At 46.9% G+C, this 17,793-nt stretch overlaps 1 protein-coding gene across 1 annotated transcript in view; it reads left to right on the forward strand.

The window, feature by feature from the left end:
• SARAF (store-operated calcium entry associated regulatory factor) overlaps window positions 1–4,804 on the forward strand; it is a 45,083-nt gene extending 40,279 nt beyond the window's left edge. Inside the window, exon 6 of the mRNA XM_068271134.1 lies at window positions 4,692–4,804. Coding sequence (XP_068127235.1) covers window positions 4,692–4,717 — 26 coding nt within the window. The 3' untranslated portion in view covers window positions 4,718–4,804. The remainder of the gene's footprint in view (window positions 1–4,691) is intronic.
• Window positions 4,805–17,793: the final 12,989 nt, after the last annotated feature.

Raw genomic sequence — 17,793 nt, forward strand, 5'->3', positions numbered from 1 at the left:
GCTGAGCATGCACGCATTCATTTTTAGGGGCAGATTCGATCAAATCTGCCAGACACCTGTAATGCAACGAGCTGCATTGATCATTATTTTGATTGATTTGCAGCAAAAATGTTTTGAACAGACACGGTGGGAAAGTGGTGGACAGAGGGCCCATAACATTGTAGTTCAATAGATTTTCGTTAGATTCCATGGAAGTCTGTGTGCAGTGTATCGGGAAGGGGGGGGGGGGGGGGGTAGTATTCCCTTTGTGATCAGATTCAGATCAGAGAGGGATTGATCTGCGTGCCCCTTTGTGTGTATATAGGAACAGAACACAAAAAAAGGAGGAAAAAAGCAAATTGGATAAAGGGTCACACAAAACTCCAAAAAATGGTCTGGACAAAATTATTGGCACTTTTAACTTTAATATTTGGTTGCACACACTTTGGAAAAAGTAACTGAAATCAGTCGTTCCCTATAACCATCCGTAAGCTTTTTACACCTCTCACCCTGAATTTTGGACCACTTTTCTATTGCAGACTGCTCCAAATCTCTCATACTGGAAGGGGCGCCTTTTCCCAACAGCAATTTTAAGGTCTCTCCACAGTTGTTCAATGGGATTTAGATCTGGACTCATTGCTGGCCACTTCAGAACTTTCCTGCGCTTTGTTGCCATCCATTTCTGGGTGCTCTTTGAAGTATGTTTGGGGTCATTGTCCTGCTGGAAGACCCAAGATCTTGGACGCAAATCCAGCTTTCTGACACTGGGCTCTACAGTCTGACCCAAAATCCTTTGGTAATCCTCAGATTTCATGATGCCTTGCAGATATTCAAGGCACCCAGTGCCAGAGGCAGCAAAACAACTCCAAAATATCATTGAGCCTCCACCATATTTCACTGTAGGTGCTGTGTTTTTTTTCTTTGTAGGCCTCGTTCCGTTTTCAGTAAACAGTAGAATGATGAGCTCTACCAAAAAGCTCTATCTTGGTCTCATCTATCCACAAGATATTTTCCCACAAGGATTTTGGCTTACTCGAGTACATTTTGGAAAACTGTAGTCTTGCTTTTTTATGTCTGTGTCAGCAGTGGGGTCCTCCTGGGTCTCCTGCCATAGTGTTTTATTTCATTTAAATGTTGACGGATAATTAAGCACTGACATTGATGCTCCCTAAGCCTGCAGGACAGCTTGAATTTTTTTGGGAACTTGTTTGGAGCTGCTTATCCACCATCCGCACTATCCTGTGTTGCAACCTTTCATAAATGTTTCACTTCCGTCCACGCCCAGAGAGATTAGCAGTTGCCATAGGTTGCAAACTTCTTGATAATGTTGAGCACTGTGGACAAAGGCAAATCTAGATCTGTGGAGATGGACCTTGAGGTTGTTGATATTTTTCCACAATTGTGGTTCTTTAAGTCCTCAGAGAGTTCTCTTCTCCTCTTTCTGTTGTCCATGCTTAGTGTGGCACACACAGACACACACTGAAAAAACTACGTGAACTTTTTTATCGGTCTTAAAGGACCACTATCACGATAATTGTAAATTTTAAAATGCATGTAAACCCATACAAATAAGAAGTACATTTCTCCCAGAGTAAAAATTACTTTTATCCTATCTTGCTGCCACTTTCAATAGGTGGTAGAAATCTGGCAGAACCGACAGGTTTTGGACTAGCCCATCTCCTCATGGGGGATTCTCAGGGTTTTCTTTATCTTCAAAAGCACTTAGTGAATGGCAGTTGCTCCGTCCAACTGCTATAAAAGCATGCAGTGAGCAGGGAGGCAAGGCAGCATATTTATATAAATCCTTTTCAAGGAGTATAAAAAAAATAAAGGGCATGCTGAGAATCCCTCATGGAGAGATGGACTAGTCCAAAACCTGTCGGTAATGTCAGATTTCTACTACCTACTGTAAGTGACAGCAAGATGGGAGAAAAGTAATTTATGGCTCATTTTAATCTGAAGGAAATATACTTCTTATTTGTATGTGTTTCCGTGTATTTTAAATGTTACAATTTTTCACGATAGTGGCCATTTAACCCCCTTGGCGGTATGAAAAATACCGCCAGGGGGAAGCGCAGCAGTTTTTAAATTTTTATTTTTTTTTAATCATGTAGCGAGCCGAGGGCTCGCTACATGATAGCCGCTGCTCAGCAGCATCCCCCGGCCCGCTTCGATCGCCTTCGGCGATCACCGATCAGGAAATCCCGTTCAAAGAACGGGATTTCCTGGAGGGCTTCCCCCGTCGCCATGGCGACGGGGCGGGATGACGTCACCGACGTCAGGACGTCATTGGGAGACCCGATCCACCCCTCGGCGCTGCCTGGCACTGATTTGCCAGGCAGCGCTTGGGGTCTGGGGGGGGGGGGGCCGCGCGCCGCACCGGATAGCGGCGATCGGGCGCGCGGCGGCGGCGATCGGGGTGCTGGGGCAGCCAGCAAAGTGCTAGCTGCGTCCAGCAAAAAAAAAATTATGTAAATCAGCCCAGCAGGGCCTGAGCGGCACCCTCCGGCGGCTTACCCCGTGTCACACACGGGGTTACCGCCAAGGAGGTTAAGGTGTTGTTTTTTGAAATTACCCACACCTGTTACTTGCCCCAGGTGAGTTTAACCTCCTGCTGGACACTGGGTAAGCCGCCGGAGGGTGCCGCTCAGGCCCTGCTGGGCCGATTTTCATAATTTTTTTTTGCTGGACGCAGCTAGCACTCTGCTAGCTGCGCCAGCACTCTGATCGCCGCCGGCCCCGCCCGATCGCCGCTATCTGTTGCGGCGCGCGGCCCCCCCCCCACACCCCGTGCGCTACCTGGCCAATCAGTGCCAGGCAGCGCCGAGGGGTGGAAGCCCTCCAGGAATTTCCTGATCGGAGATCGCCGAGCCCTGGGCTCACTACATGTTTTAAAAAAAAAAAAAAAAAACTGCTGCGCTGCCCCCTGGCGGAATTTTTCATACCGCCAGGGGGGTTAAAGGAGCATCACATGCTTTAAAGAGAATCTGTATTGTTAAAATCGCTCAAAAGTAAACATACCAGTGCGTTAGGGGACATCTCCTATTACCCTCTGTCACAATTTCGCGCTCCTCGCCGCATTAAAAGTGGTTAAAAACAGTTTTAAAAAGTTTGTTTGTAAACAAACAAAATGGCCACCAAAACAGGAAGTAGATTGATGTACAGTATGTCCACACATAGAAAAATACATCCATACACAAGCAGGCTGTATACAGCATTCCTTTTGAATCTCAAGAGATCATTTGTGTGTTTCTTTCCCCCATGCACTGAAGTTTCAGGCTGCTCTTTTCTTCCTGCAAACAGCTTTGCCCTTGTTTGTAATTCCTCAGTATGTGAAAGCCCAGCCAGCTCACAGGACGATTTATCCAGCTTGTAAAAGATAAGAGAGAAGAGAGAAGATGCTCTAATCTAAATAACACACAGGCAGTGTGCAGAGAGGGGCCTGGAAGGGTGAGTTCATAGCAGAACCACAACACTGAAGAACTTGGCAGCCTTCCAGACACAGGCCGACAAGTCTGACAGGGGAAAGATACATTGATTTATTACAGAGACAGTGATAGTATAAAGTGCTGCAGTTAGCCAGAACACATTAGAATAGCTTTTGGAACTTGTAGGATGATAAAAAACAGGATGCAATTTTTGTTACGGAGTCTCTTTAAACAATCTTATTCATCTACAATTTTGAAAGGGTGCCAATAATTTTATCCAACCCATTTTTGGATTTTCTTTTTTTCCTTCCTTTTTTTTGTTTTATTCCAATACGCACAAAGGGAATAAACATGTGTATAGCAAAAAGTGTTCCTGCAATACTTTTCTGTGAGAAATCCTTGATTTTCTGGAAAAATTTCTGGGGTGCCAACATTTTTGGCCATGACTGTAAATATATTGGTAGTTGGGCTGGAGCAGACCAAATCACCCAGCTGTACCAATTAAGAGACAGGAATAACAATAGGCAAATAGGGAGTAGAATGAACACCTACGAGCCTGTTTCTATCTGCGAATGGGAGCCTATGCGGCTACGCATCACTTCCGCTCCCAATCGCGTCACTTCTGCATCGGGTGATGCGGTAGTGTATTGGAGGAGACAGCATGCGGATGCGGCCGTGCGAGAATCTGCAGCATGCTACAGATTCTCTGATCGCTCTGCACCGCTCCGCAATACCAGCACGCAATGGAAACTTCCATTGTCGTTCATTGGTTGCAGTGCAGCCGCGGTGCGATGTGTCTATGTTGCTGCATTGCACTGTGTTCAGTGGAAACGGGCCCTTACATGGTGAGCTCTTTTGAGTTAAATATTTGTCTAACCAATAATTATTAGGGCACGTTTCCACTTAAGCAGAAACTGCAGTGAATCCGCAGAGTTTCCCCGCAGGCGAATAGTGCAGGGAAACTCTGCCATAGGGTGCAATGGTAACGCCGGCCGAATCGCTACCGTTAGCGATTTGGCCGGCTTTTCCATCCGAATCAGCGTGGGAGGCTGCAGATCCCATAGTCATGCATAGCACGGCTGATGGGATTCGCCTGCATTCCCCGCAGACCCGGAAGAGCCGTCTCGCGTCTCGCACACGCTCTAGTGGAATCGTGCCCTAACAGTCAAGTCATAATAATTGGGAATCCAGATGACTATATTTTTGGGCTGTTTTTGACTATAATGATCAGTTAAATAATAATATTCTTTTGCACAACCTCTGTAATAATCTGTTTCTTTGTAGGCTTTGGAGGAACTAAAAGAAGATGAAGATCCTGCTCATTGCAAAATTAGAGGCTGAAGAAAATTGTTGCCCAGCTCCTTTGAGTTAAGATTAAAAATATGTTGGGGTACTTTCTCACTGTCACAATTCATTGCATTCTAGCTGACATTGTTTTGTGCACTGTAAAGTGGTGCTATTCAAAGTCTATGACCAGTTCACACCTCATCAGTTGCAATTCAGTGCAACTGGTTTCATTGTTGCAACACAAAGTACAGTGTGATGCTAAAATTGCACATGTTGACTCACCCAATGTATGCTAATGAAGATGGATATTGGTCAGTTGCTTCTTTACGTGCGACCGCAAATGTGTTTTTTGGTGGGGTTTGTGTAGTTTGTATATCATAATGCAATGCAATGCTGCAGTGTGAAATTAGTCTTAATGTTTGTATATTTAATTGGAGAGTTAATCTGTAGTTCAGCCTGGGCCATTTCAGCCCTTCATTGTAATTTAGTACCGTGAAATACGGGGATAAGAGCAACATGTCAGTTTTATGTCTGGGGATTTGGATTATACAAGCTTTCTAAAGATGAAACTTGAAAAATTAGAATATCATGCAAAAGTCCATTTATTTCAGTAATTCAACTTAAAAGGCTATCATGTGACTCGCCGATAATGTGCTGACGCGTCATGTGTGTGAGACGCCCTGCTGGAGATGGAGGTGCACAGCGGCTGACGTAGGATGGAAGTCAGAGGTTGAAGCTTCGGTGATGGAGCTTGGAGAGGGTAGTTACCATTATGCTGCTGCACTTCTCTACTTCTCTACACTGGAGGGGGAATGCATACCTGGCTATGTACACTGGAGGGGGGGGGGGAGGCATACTTGGCTACTTACACTGGAGGGGGAGGGGAAATGCATACCTGGCTACCTGAGGGGGAGAGGGGAAGACATACCTGGCTACTTACACTTCGGGACTGTAAAGTCAAGACGGGAGGGAGGCACTCGAGGAGGGGAGTGGGCAGCCTTTTCATCATCAGGCGCCTGTTGGCACATGCCTACCATTTCTTATGGTAAATCCAGCCCTGGGCAGCATAGTAATTTCCACATGCAGTAACATTGATGTGACTTTTTTTCCTCATGCCAGTATGGACTGAGCTTATTCTTTCAGGGGCAGAAGTTTTTCTCAGTGCTCTTTTAAAGTTATATGTGAGTCGTTTGAATGGGAATTGCAATGACCTGATGTAACTTGGACAATACTTTAATGCAGCAGGATTCTTTAAAGGGACTCTGAGCAGTAAAAAAAAAAAAATGAAACTGGTACTTACCTGGGGTTTTCTCCAGCCCACTGTAGGCCGCAAGGTCCCCTGGCGTCCTCCTGGTCCGGCTGGTGGCTCCATTACTGGCGACTTTCGGGTTGCTCCATGCCATCATGCCGGCCGCTATGCGTCATCGTGCCAGCCGGCTTGATGATGTGGAGCATCTCCATTCAGGAAGAACCGACCGAACTTCAGCTTGAAAGCCGCCGGTAACGGAGCTGCCAGCGGGACCTGGAGAGGAGCCAGGAGGACGCCGGGGGGACGTCGCAGCCTATGGTGGGCTGGAGGATGCCCCAGGTAAGTACCAGTTTCATTTTTTTTTTTTTTTTACTGCTCAGGGTCCTTTTAACTGTCAGATATTGATACAGTCGTTTTTACTCAGTTCACTTCAAGCTTTGGCTGATTAGGCTCTTATAATTTGTTTGCGTACCTTTAAAGTCACCCCAATAATTTATGAAAGCTTTTTCATAGCAACCGCGTCTCTGCACTTATGCTCAAAAATAGATTTGTTTTAGGCCAGGCTTTCTCAACTAGGGTTCCCTGGAACCCCAGGGTTCCTTGAGCACTCTGCAGGGGTTCCTTGGCATTTTCCCCTATCATGGGGGAAGTATAATACAGCACACAATAATAGGTGGTACTGTAACAAGAAGCACTAAATTGGGGGCTCAGGAGACAGTATAATGAGTGGCAGTGTAATAGGGGTAGTGAAATAAACAGCTACACATACTTTTAAAGACCATGCCTCCTGCAAAATAAGTGCAGGGGTTCCTCGAGATCCAAAAGTTATTTGCAGGGTTCCTCCAGGGTAGAAAGGTTGAGAAAGGCTGTTTTAGGCCATGACTAGAAATAGTTTTACTTATGTTCAATTTATTATACACTTTTATTTTATATTTTTTTATTTTTATGTCTGATCCATGTGAGATTGTTTAGAATATTTCAGATAAAAATGTTTGTTTTTAGATTATTTCTATAGATCAGGCCAGATAAGCAGGGAGGCACGAAAAAAAAGAGTAATCCAAGGCTACTTTTATTGGGTTTAGTGGTATTTATGATTTTTAAATCCATTTATTATTTAGAAAGATAATATATGAACCAAACTATTAAGATTTTAGTCGTAAAATTGTAATGTGTTTTAGTTAAAATGATTATTTAGTGTGATGCAGATTCAGAGGCGTATCTAGAGGGGTGCAGGTATGGCTCTTGCCATAGGCGCCACAGCATCATGGGTGCCATGCCTGACCTTTGCACTGAGCCGCCATGCCTACCCCGAGTATCCATCACTCAGACCTTAGATCAGTTTAATTATGTTATCTGGGGAACATGGCTACTTAATTTTTGTATAGAGGGCGCGCTTGGCTGTTTAATTATTTTATCTTGATGCACTTGGCTATTTCATTTTGTTTATCGTGAGGCACCTGGCTACTTGATGATTTTATCTGGAGGTGTGACGACTACTTAAATTATTTTATCTGGATGCTTATGACTACTGAATATCTTTATTGGCGGTATGTGACTACATGATTCTTTTATCTGGAGGCATGGGACTACTTTATCCTCCACCCCACCATCCCAGTTATCCTCCACCACACCACCAGGAGCACCGGGTCCCCTCTGCCTGCAACCACCATCAAATGGAGTCTGGTCCTGACCAACTCAGATGGGCAGCAAGCCAGGGCTTTAAGCACATGGTTTCAGACTGTTTGTCAGACTGTACCCAGGGGTGCTTCAAGCTGCAGGCCCAAAAGGACTCTTTGCCTCTGTCTCTCTCCTCTTGTTTGGTTCTCCCTCTTTCTGCCTCATTCTTTCTTTAGCTATCCCTTCTTTCTCTCTCTCTCTTTCTCTATCCACTCTTTTCCAACACACTGCGGGGCATCTGGCACTGCTGCAGAGCAGAGCGAGCGCCACCGGTTGATGTGGCTGCTCCCCTCACATAGCACTCCAGACTTCCCCACGCGTCCTTCACTATAGTTATGTGCTGAATGCATATATAGTATATGCCTACTTTGTACTATACTGTACCTGACTGTATGTGTTGTACGATCGCATCAGGCCCGTTTTTAGGGCCGTGCGGCCCGTGCCGCCGCCCTAGGCGCTGTTGTGAGGGGGGGTGCTGTAAAGGAGGGGGGAGCCGCGATGAGGGCAGCCCGACCTCTCCCTCCCTCTCCCCTGGCCGCCCTCTGTGCTCCCCCCTCAGATGCAGAGTAATTACGCAGCAGAAAGCTCTGTGCATAACTACTCACCTTCCTGCGTTCCACTCGCCACTGATCTCCTCTCATCATAGACGCTGATACACATGCTGCTTCCTGTTTAGCCGGAAGCAGCGTGTGTATCAGCGTCTATGACGAGAGGAGATCAGCGGCTAGTGGAACGCAGGAAGGTGAGTAGTTATGCACAGAGCTTCCTGCTGCGTAATTACTCTGCGTCTGAGGGGGGAACACGGAGGGCGGCCCAGGGAGAGGGAGAGGTCGGGCTGCCCTCCCCGCAGCTCCGGCTCCCCCCTCCATTATGGGGGGTGGACCTACCTAACCTATACTGGGGGGCAGCTACCTAATTTAACCTATACTGGGGGGCACCTACCTAATCTAACCTATACTGGGGGGCACCTACCTATCTAGCCTATACTGGGGGGCACCTACCTAATCTAGCCTATACTGGGGGCACCTACCTAATCTAACCTATACTGGGGGGCACCTACCTAATCTAACCTATAGTGGGGGGCAGCTACCTATCTAACCTATAGTGGGGGGCACCTACCTAATCTAACCTATACTGGGGGCAGCTACCTATCTAACCTATACGGGGGGAACCTACCTAATCTAACCTATACTGTGGGGCACCTACCCATCTAACCTATACTGTGGGGCACCTACCCATCTAACCTATACTGGGGGCACCTACCTATCTAACCTATAATGGGGGGCACCTACCTATCAAACCTATACTGGGGGCACTTACTTATCTAACCTGTATTGGGGGCACCTACCTACCTAGCTAGCCTACACAGGTGGCAACTATACTGGCTACCTATATTGCAGGCACCTACCTAACTATCCTATACAGTGTTCTCCCCAGAAATTTCTTCCAGCCGGGTAACAAGAAATAAAAGCCGGGTGGCATGAAAAAGTAGCTGGGTGGGGCGAAATGAGAATGCAGGGCCGGTGCTCCTGTGAGCAACTTTGCTTACAGCATAGGAAGAGGAGAGCCGATGACAGCCGGGTGGTCACCAAAACTAGCCGGGTGGAGCACCCGGCTAAAAGAGCCTGGGGAGAACACTGCTATACTGGGGGCATCTACCTATCTAACCTATGCTGGGGGCAACTATTCTGGCTACCTATATTAGAGGCACCCACCTAGCTAACCTGTAGTGGGGCACCTACCTATCTAACCTATATTGGGGGCAACTATACTGGCTACCTATACTGGAGGCACCTACCTGGCTAACTTATACCGGGGGCAACTATACTGGCTCACCTATGCCTGGCTACCTATACTGGAGGCCTATAGCTGGCTACCTATACTGGATTACCTATTCTTGGCTACCTATACTGGGGGCCTAGCCTACTTAACTATCCTATACTGGGGCACCTACCTAACTAAACTATACTGGGGGCATCTACCTATCTAACCTATGCTGGGGCAACTATTTTGGCTACCTATATTAGAGGCACCCACCTAGCTAACCTGTAGTGGGGCACCTGCCTATCTAACCTATATTGGGGGCAACTATACTGGCTGCCTATACTGGAGGCACCTACCTGGCTAACCTATACCGGGGGCAACTATACTGGCTCACCTATGCCTGGCTACCTATACTGGGGGCCTATAGCTGGCTACCTATACTGGATTACCTATTCTTGGCTACCTATACTGGGGGGACCTATACTGAGTGCAACTAGACCTGGCTAACTTATACTGCGGGCGCCCATACCTTGCTGGGGGGGGGGGCAATTTATACACCCTCGCCCTGGGTGCATTTTAGCCTAGAAACTGCACTGGATCGCATGTATGTGTTTGTACCATCACCGACCCTGTATGAGCCAAAAATAATTCCGGGTACAGCCCCCCGTTGTACTTGGCGAAATAAAATGATTCTGATTATCTTGAAGCATGTGACTATTTAAATTGGAAGCACATGACTACTTAATTCTAATATCTAGTGGACCGTGGCTTCTCAATTTATGTATCGGGGGCATATCAAACTGATATTTTGGTAACCCCAGCTGCTAAATTCTTGTATCAAGGGACACCACAATTAATTGTCTGTAATGTGACCTACAGATAAAAGTTAAACTTCCTCTCCGTTAGTATTGAATTGTTGTCTCCTATGCTTGTTGGACTGAGATATTCCAACTTGCCTTAACACCTTTTCAACCAATAAACGGAGCATGGGGAAAAAGAAGGGGGTACAAATTAATTGGTCTTCCTGGGGCCCTGTATGGTCTTAATTAGTACCGGTGCTCAAACTAATTAGGTGTATTGGGGAAATGAAAGGTTTGTGTTGGGGTGGAAAGTGGGTAGGTTAGTGTTAGGAGTCAAGAGGGGAAGATTAGGGTCAGAGTGGGAGGTTTGTTTTCGATGTTAAAAGATGGGAAGGTTAGTGTTAAAATAGAGTACAGAGAGGGAATAAGAAAACATTTCCAACAAAGTAACTTTGGCAATATCCCCAGCCAAAAAAACACAGGCAACCATAATACATGTACACGAGGTAGGATGCTGCTTTTAAAGTCAAGCGTACCTTTCCAAAACTCAGAAATTAGTTGAATCCTACATGAGCTCAGGTAGCACTTTGTAAAAATGTGAAACCAAAGACACGGCTTACTGCAGAAGCTTTTCTCTTTGGCACTTAAAGTGTGTTTGAGATAATAGAGAACATGTCAAATATGAAAAATGATGAACCTTTGCAGTGATACTTTTGTTTTACTAATCTGTATATTATATTGTTGTGATACTCGAAAACATTAAAATGTGCTTCTTGTGAAACATTATGCAGTATGTGTTGTTTATACTAGAGTAAAGATAACCACATGTTTAATTTTCCTATCTTCACAAACAGTGAACCTTATTTGAGCTTATAAATTATTATAAACATATTTTTGTCCTGCACGTTAATACACAAAAAAAAAAAAAAATTATAGCGGGAGTACAGTGAAACTGGTGGGAGCATAAACAGTCAATGTAAGTTTAAATTATTCGAAAGGTAAACCTCCCATAAATCATGATTTTTATTTTATTTATTTTTTTAAAGTAAAAACTAACAAATGAAATACTTGCTGAAACCAAGTGCCCTTGGTGTAAAGAGGTATATTTGACCCTGGCAATGTGTAACTGCCTCGCCAATGGTGAAATGCACAAAGGAGGTTTCGCCTTCAAAATGCTTAAAATTTTGTGAAGTAGGAAACTAGTAGGAGGGTGGATGATAGCTAGTTCTATTTACTATTTCATTTCAGTAATTCGGTGCCACCCTCTACTATGAGAGTCCCACAGACAGGGCTATTTTTAACCAAAGGCATTTCAGGCCATTGTCTGGAGTGCTATTGGTCCTGGGGGGCGTCATGCCCCTGGATTAAACCCCCTTGTTTGAAGCCCCACCCCCTAACAAAGCCGCACATCATGCAGGTGTTTGATCACTGATGTCTGCTGCGTGCATGCGCAGCAGTAGAAAGTTTGGTGTACTGAAGAGCAGAGCGTCTGTCCCTGGAGAGCAGACATCACAAGGTATGATTATAGTAAGTTGCAGGCAGCCTTCACTGTGTCCCTCTGTGCCACCCCCCTCCTCCCATCCTTATGTCCCCCATTCCTCCTTTTGGCTGCCCCTCTGTGCATCTCTCTGCCCCCCCCCCCCCCGTGCTTCTTTCTGCCCCCCCCCCCCCCCTTGTGCCTCCTTCTGTCTCCTTCAGTCCATCTGTGCCAACTTTGCCCCACTGTGACTTCCTCTTTGCCTCCTTCTGTGCCCTTGTGCCTCCTTCTGTCCCCTTGAGCTACCTGTGCCTCCTTCTGTCCCCTTTTGCGCCTCCTTCTGTCCCCCTGCACCTCCTTCTGTCCCCTTGTGCTACCTCCGTCCCACTGTGCCTCCTTCTGTGTCCCCCTGTGCCTTTTTCTGTTCCCTTGTGCTACTATCTGTCCCCGACTCCCTCCTGCGCTCCACCAGCCCAGTGTGGAAATGCAGACCATACCTGCTACAGACGGTCATTTGCAGCGATAGGCTCATGAGTAATCACAAGTGCTTACTTGTGATTCAAATGAGCCTTAATTGCCGCAGCTGAGCGGCTGGATTGCAAGAGGTTACTTACCCATGATTCCGCTGTCTGCCCTGCGTTCCAAACAGCTTGCACACATCCTATTAATCGCGTTGCAAGCCTCACCACGGCACACTTCCTCCTTCAAGCCGGAAGGAGGAAGTGCGCGTCGTGAGGCTTGCAACGTGACCAATAGGACGCGTGCAAGCTGTTTGGAATGCGAGGCAGACAGCGGAATCATGGGTAAGTAACCCCTTGTAATCCAGCCGCTCAGCTGCAGTAAATAAGGCTAATTTGAATCACAAGTAAGCACTCGTGATTCCCCGTGAGCCCATCGCTAATCATTCGGTGACTGGGAGACAAATTCAGAAAAGGGGGGTGGAGCCACAAACAGCATTTTTACATGGGAAATTTTAAACTGCAGCCAGTGTTACACTGTTAATGGCAGGGTTCTCAAACATGGCACAGTTGGTGACTGGGAGTTGTCATCAAAAGTGGGTGGAGCCTACAACAGCCAATCAAAATGTACCTATTGATTTTCAAGGAGAATATTTCAATTACTGCTTCACAGTTAATGGCAGAGGCCTCAAACCTGCTACAATCGGTCATTGGGTACTTGGGATTCAAATTCAGAAGAGGGGTGGAGTCACAAATAGCCAATCAGATTTGTTTGAATAAATAAATTGGGAAAAGTTTAAACTGCTTCCATTCTCACATTATTGATGCCAAAGACCCCAAAGCTCACAAACTTGCTCATTGACTGACCTTGTGTCAAGGTTAGAAAAAGTGGCTGGACCCAACAGACCCAACAACAACCAAATACATACTTGGGCAACGCCGGGTCTTCAGCTACTGATTGTTTTAAAATCTGCAGTAGCTCAATACTGTGTTTTTGGCTTAGAAGTAGGCGTGGCCAGCACTGAATGGTTCAGACAGAAGATTTATTTCCTTCCACAGGGTGAGTAATAACAGCCAGCCAGGCCATCCAATAGATGAATCAGGATGTAACTATAACTCTCATGTATAAATGGCTCTTGCTGCACACAGTAGATATAGGCATACTCCGGATCAAGGCCGTGTCTACATTGCAGCTAAGTCTGCTCTCAATGGACAGTCGCCAATTTGAACTAATACAACATTCTTTGTCAAGTGATGGAAGACCTAGCTGCAATGTAGACACGGCCTTGATCTGGAGTATGCCTATATTTACTGTGTGCAGCAAGAGCCATTTATACATGAGAGCTATAGTTACATCCTGATTCATCTATTGGATGGCCTGGCTTTTATTACTCACACTGTGGCAGGAAATCTTCTGTCTGAACCATTCAGTGCTGGTCACGCCTACTTTTTGGAATCTACAAGTCTTTTGCAGCCATACAGACAAGACCATGCACAAAAATCTGACGCAAGTAAGGTGTGCCGTTCGAGGATAACACTGTGTTCTTGGCTTACACATCCAGGATAAAAGCTAACAATTATTCTATTAAGAGTGAAGGTGGTTACACATGCTTAGATGAGGTGGTAGATATCGAACTGAAGACAGGCATCCCCTGGGCTCACTTAAAGGACTTACGAGGCCAAGAATTGAGAAAAAAAAAAAGTTAGCTACCTGCGTCAGCTTGTAAGGCACGGAGGACGCTGTCCGTGCCGTTCCGCCGGGTCCCCGCCGCTCAATAACCCCCCGAATGGTCCCCGACCGCGCGGCCCGGGTCGGGCTCTCCAGCCTGTACAAAGATGGCGGCCGGAGCTGGCCGCGGCTGCACAGTCCGCATACCAGCGAGTGCGGCTGCGCAGCTCTAAGGCCAACCCCCCGATCCACGGTACAGGAAACGGCCTGTTACGTGGATCGGGGGGTTGGCCTTAGAGCTGCGCAGCCGCACTCGCGGCTATGCGGACTGCGCAGCCGCGGCCAGCTCCGGCTGCCATCTTTGTACAGGCTGGAGAGCCCGACCCGGGCCAGCGGTCGGGGACCGTTCGGGGGGCTATTGAGCGGCGGGGACCCGGCGGAACGTCACTAAGGGCGCGGACGGCGTCCTCCGTGCCTTACAAGCTGCCGCAGGAAGCAAACTTTTTTTTTTTTTTTCTCAATTCTTGGCCTCGTAAGTCCTTTAAGGTGAACCTGAGATGAACATAAACTATAAACTGATGAGATTAACAATTGTATCTATCCTCATATTCCACAGTTTTACTTTGTTTAAAAACTTAAAAAGGAGATTTTATGTTTTATCACCACTGCTCAAAGACACAGTCTTTCAAGCGTCCCAGAGCTAAAATGTATGAACTATTGACCTTTTTGTATATTGCCTGCACTCAGAAGCAATTCTCTGCCAAGCAAGGGTTTTATGGCTGTAATTCCTTATCAGTGAGAGTTATGCTTTAGTCTGGGCCGCACATGCAGGTTTCAGAGGTGCACAGCAGCTAAGCGAGAAGAGTGCAATGAAGGACTGCAGAACAGGGCAGCTGCAGGGGGCTGGCAAAAGCCCAAGGTAAGTGAAACTTTTTTTTTTTAAAATCAGGCTCCCATTAAGAGTAGCATATTCAGGGCTGGTTCTAGCTACTATGGGGCCCTGGGGGAGGCCCAACTGACACCCCCTTCCCACACACACACAGCAAATCTACCCCCAGAGCCCTTAAAGCTGGCTGCCAGGCTCCATCTTAACTCACCCAGTACACAATATCAACAAGTGTCCATCTTATGCCCCTTAAAGCATTGCTGGGATCCCCATTATTTCCCTTCTCCTTTCCCCCAAAAATTCAGAGTGTACACACAGCAGAGTCTTACGTAATCCAGACAGGTTACAGGAGGCAGCACCACACTCTATGCTTTAGACTTTAGCTGTGTATTAACCCTGGCAACAGGTAGTGCGAATTAGTCCCGTACCCATGTCTCACCATAGCTGGAGGGCGTGGGGTGGAGACCCCACTGGGGGCCCCTAGAAGCTGTGGGGCTCTGTGGCAATTGCCCCCTTTGCCTCTATGGATGCGCTAGCCCTGAGCATATTGCTTACCCACCCACAACAAACTGTACTCGCTGCTTAAAGTGGATCTGAGATAAACTTTTACTCATTGCATAATTATGCCCTTTACATATAGTTTGTAGGGCATTCCTTAAGCTGAATACTTTTTTTTTCTTTGTTTTAATACCCAATAAACTAAACTAGCCTCGCCCACAGCTCCTCCACTGCCTAGGCATTCTGAGTCCCATGTAGCAAGTGCTCATGGGAGCTCAGTCTGGGGAAGAGGAGGCGTTACCAGCTGGGAGCTGCTGAGGTTTCAGAGGCAAGGGGGTGGAGAGGGGAGGAGAGAGGAGGAGAAAGGAGTGGAGTTTTCACAGGCTGAGGAAGGAGGGTGGAGATGCAGAGCAGCTTGCCTGTGTAATGATGGCAAGCAGAATATGGAAGCTCTCATTGTATCATCAAAAAAATGAGAAGATATGGGGAGCTCCCCATATCTTCTCCTTTTTTTGATGTTATGATTATTTATGGGTGAGACGAGCCTATTAGGGTTGATATCCCGTACCCCTAATTTCATTATTGCTCTCATTGTATCACAAGAAGAAATAATCATATACTATTACAGCTAGATTTGCTGTGCAAACCATCTTAAAGGATACCCACAGTGACATGATGAGATAGACCTGTGTTTGTAGAGTGCCTAGCACACAAATAACTATGCTGTGTTCCTTTTTTTCCTTCTCGCCTGAAAGAGTTAAATATCAGGTATATAAGTGGCTGTCTCAGTCCTGACTCAGACATGTAGTGACTACAGTGTGACCCTCACTGATAAGAAATTCCCCTTTGTTACCTCTTTCTTGCCCACAGAAGCCAATTTCTGCTAAGCAAGTGTCTTATAGTTAGAATTTCTTATCAGTGAGGGTCACACTGTAGTCACTAACTGTCTGAGTCAGCCACTTGCATACCTGATGTTTAACTCTTTTAGGCAGAGAAAGAAAAAAAGGCACACAGCATAGCTATTTGTGTGCTAGTCACTGTACATACACATGTCTATCTCATCTTGTCACATGTCAGTTCGGTTATCCTTTAACTTTAGATAAGATATATAAACAAGTTGCTAAAGTTAGTTTTTCATCTCAGATCCACTTTAACCTCCTTGGCGGTAACCACCGATCGCCGCCGCCCCGCGCTCGATCGCCACTATCCGCTGCGCCCCCCCCAGATCCCGTGCGCTGCCTGGCCAATCAGTGCCAGGCAGCGCTGAGGGCTGGATCGGAACTCCCAATGACGTCGGTGACGTCATCCCGCCCCGTCGCCATGGCGACGGGGGAAGCCCTCCAGGAAATCCTGTTCTTTGAACGGGATTTCCTGATCGAAGCGGGCGGGGGGATGCCGATGAGCAGCGGCTATCATGTAGCGAGCCCTGGGCTCGCTACATGATATAAGAAAAAAAAAAAACTGCTGCGCTGCCTCCTGGCGGAATTTTTTATACCGCCAGGGGGGTTAAACTAGTAGTTTTATTTTTTTCTTTGAACCTTAAGCAGGCCATACACTGGCCCGATTTGCGCCCGTTTCGACAGCAGATTCGATCACTGGGATCGAATCTGCTGCCAATCGTTCACGCTACACGCCGAATTTCGATCCATTTCGTCCGATCCCGTCGATCGTGCCGTGCGGAAAATAACCGTCGATCGCCCGCGGGTAAAGAGCGCATCGCTAGCGGCGTTCGAGTGCCCGACGACCGACGCAATAGAGCCCGCATACATTGCCTGCTCCGCCGGCGCGACTGCAGTCTCCCGGTCACCGCTGCTCTGTCTGCGCTCTGGTCTCCAGGTCCGGCATGCCTCACTTCTTCTAGCCCGGCAGGAAGTTTAAACAGTAGAGCGCCCTCTACTGTTTAAACTTCCTGCCGGGCTAGAAGAAGTGAGGCATGCCGGACCTGGAGACCAGAGCGCAGACAGAGCAGCGGTGACCGGGGGACTGGAGTCGCGCCGGCGGAGCAGGTAATGTATGCGGGCGGGCGGGGGCAGCAGCAGCAGCACCACCACAACAGATTGTGAACGGTTTCAGGCTGAAATAGGTTCACAATCTGTTTGCTGTAAAGGTGGCCATACGATCCCTCTCTGATCAGATTCGATCAGAGAGGGATCTATCTGTTGGTCGAATCTGATGGCAAATCGACCAGTGTATGGCCACCTTTAGGATGTTATAAAACACAGAGGAGACTTCAGTCACCCTTATCTGCCAAAGGTCCTTTAAATAGTTTACAGGAGTTCAAAAGGTAAGAACTCCCTGGACTCCTAGGAAACCTCTTTTTATGCAAACATGTAAGGCAAATACTGCTCCCACTCCACAAATATTCTCTACAGTGTTTTGTTGTATAGTCTCATTATAGTAAACTCGGATTAAGTAAATCTTCGTACATAGTAACCTAAATGTCCGCTTCCAGGCCACATGCCATTATAAGTATATGTGAGTAGCACCAGGTATAATAAACTCTGGAATAGTAAAACTTCGGGTATAGTAAACGAAAATATCAGGTCCTGGCCAAGTGCCACCAAGCGCGTTGCGTTGGGTACGATGAAACATGCAGTCGATGAAAAGTATACTTTACCTCT

This window comes from Hyperolius riggenbachi, chromosome 1 (assembly GCF_040937935.1).
Source record: "Hyperolius riggenbachi isolate aHypRig1 chromosome 1, aHypRig1.pri, whole genome shotgun sequence".
In the NCBI taxonomy this organism is placed as follows: Eukaryota; Metazoa; Chordata; class Amphibia; order Anura; family Hyperoliidae; genus Hyperolius; species Hyperolius riggenbachi.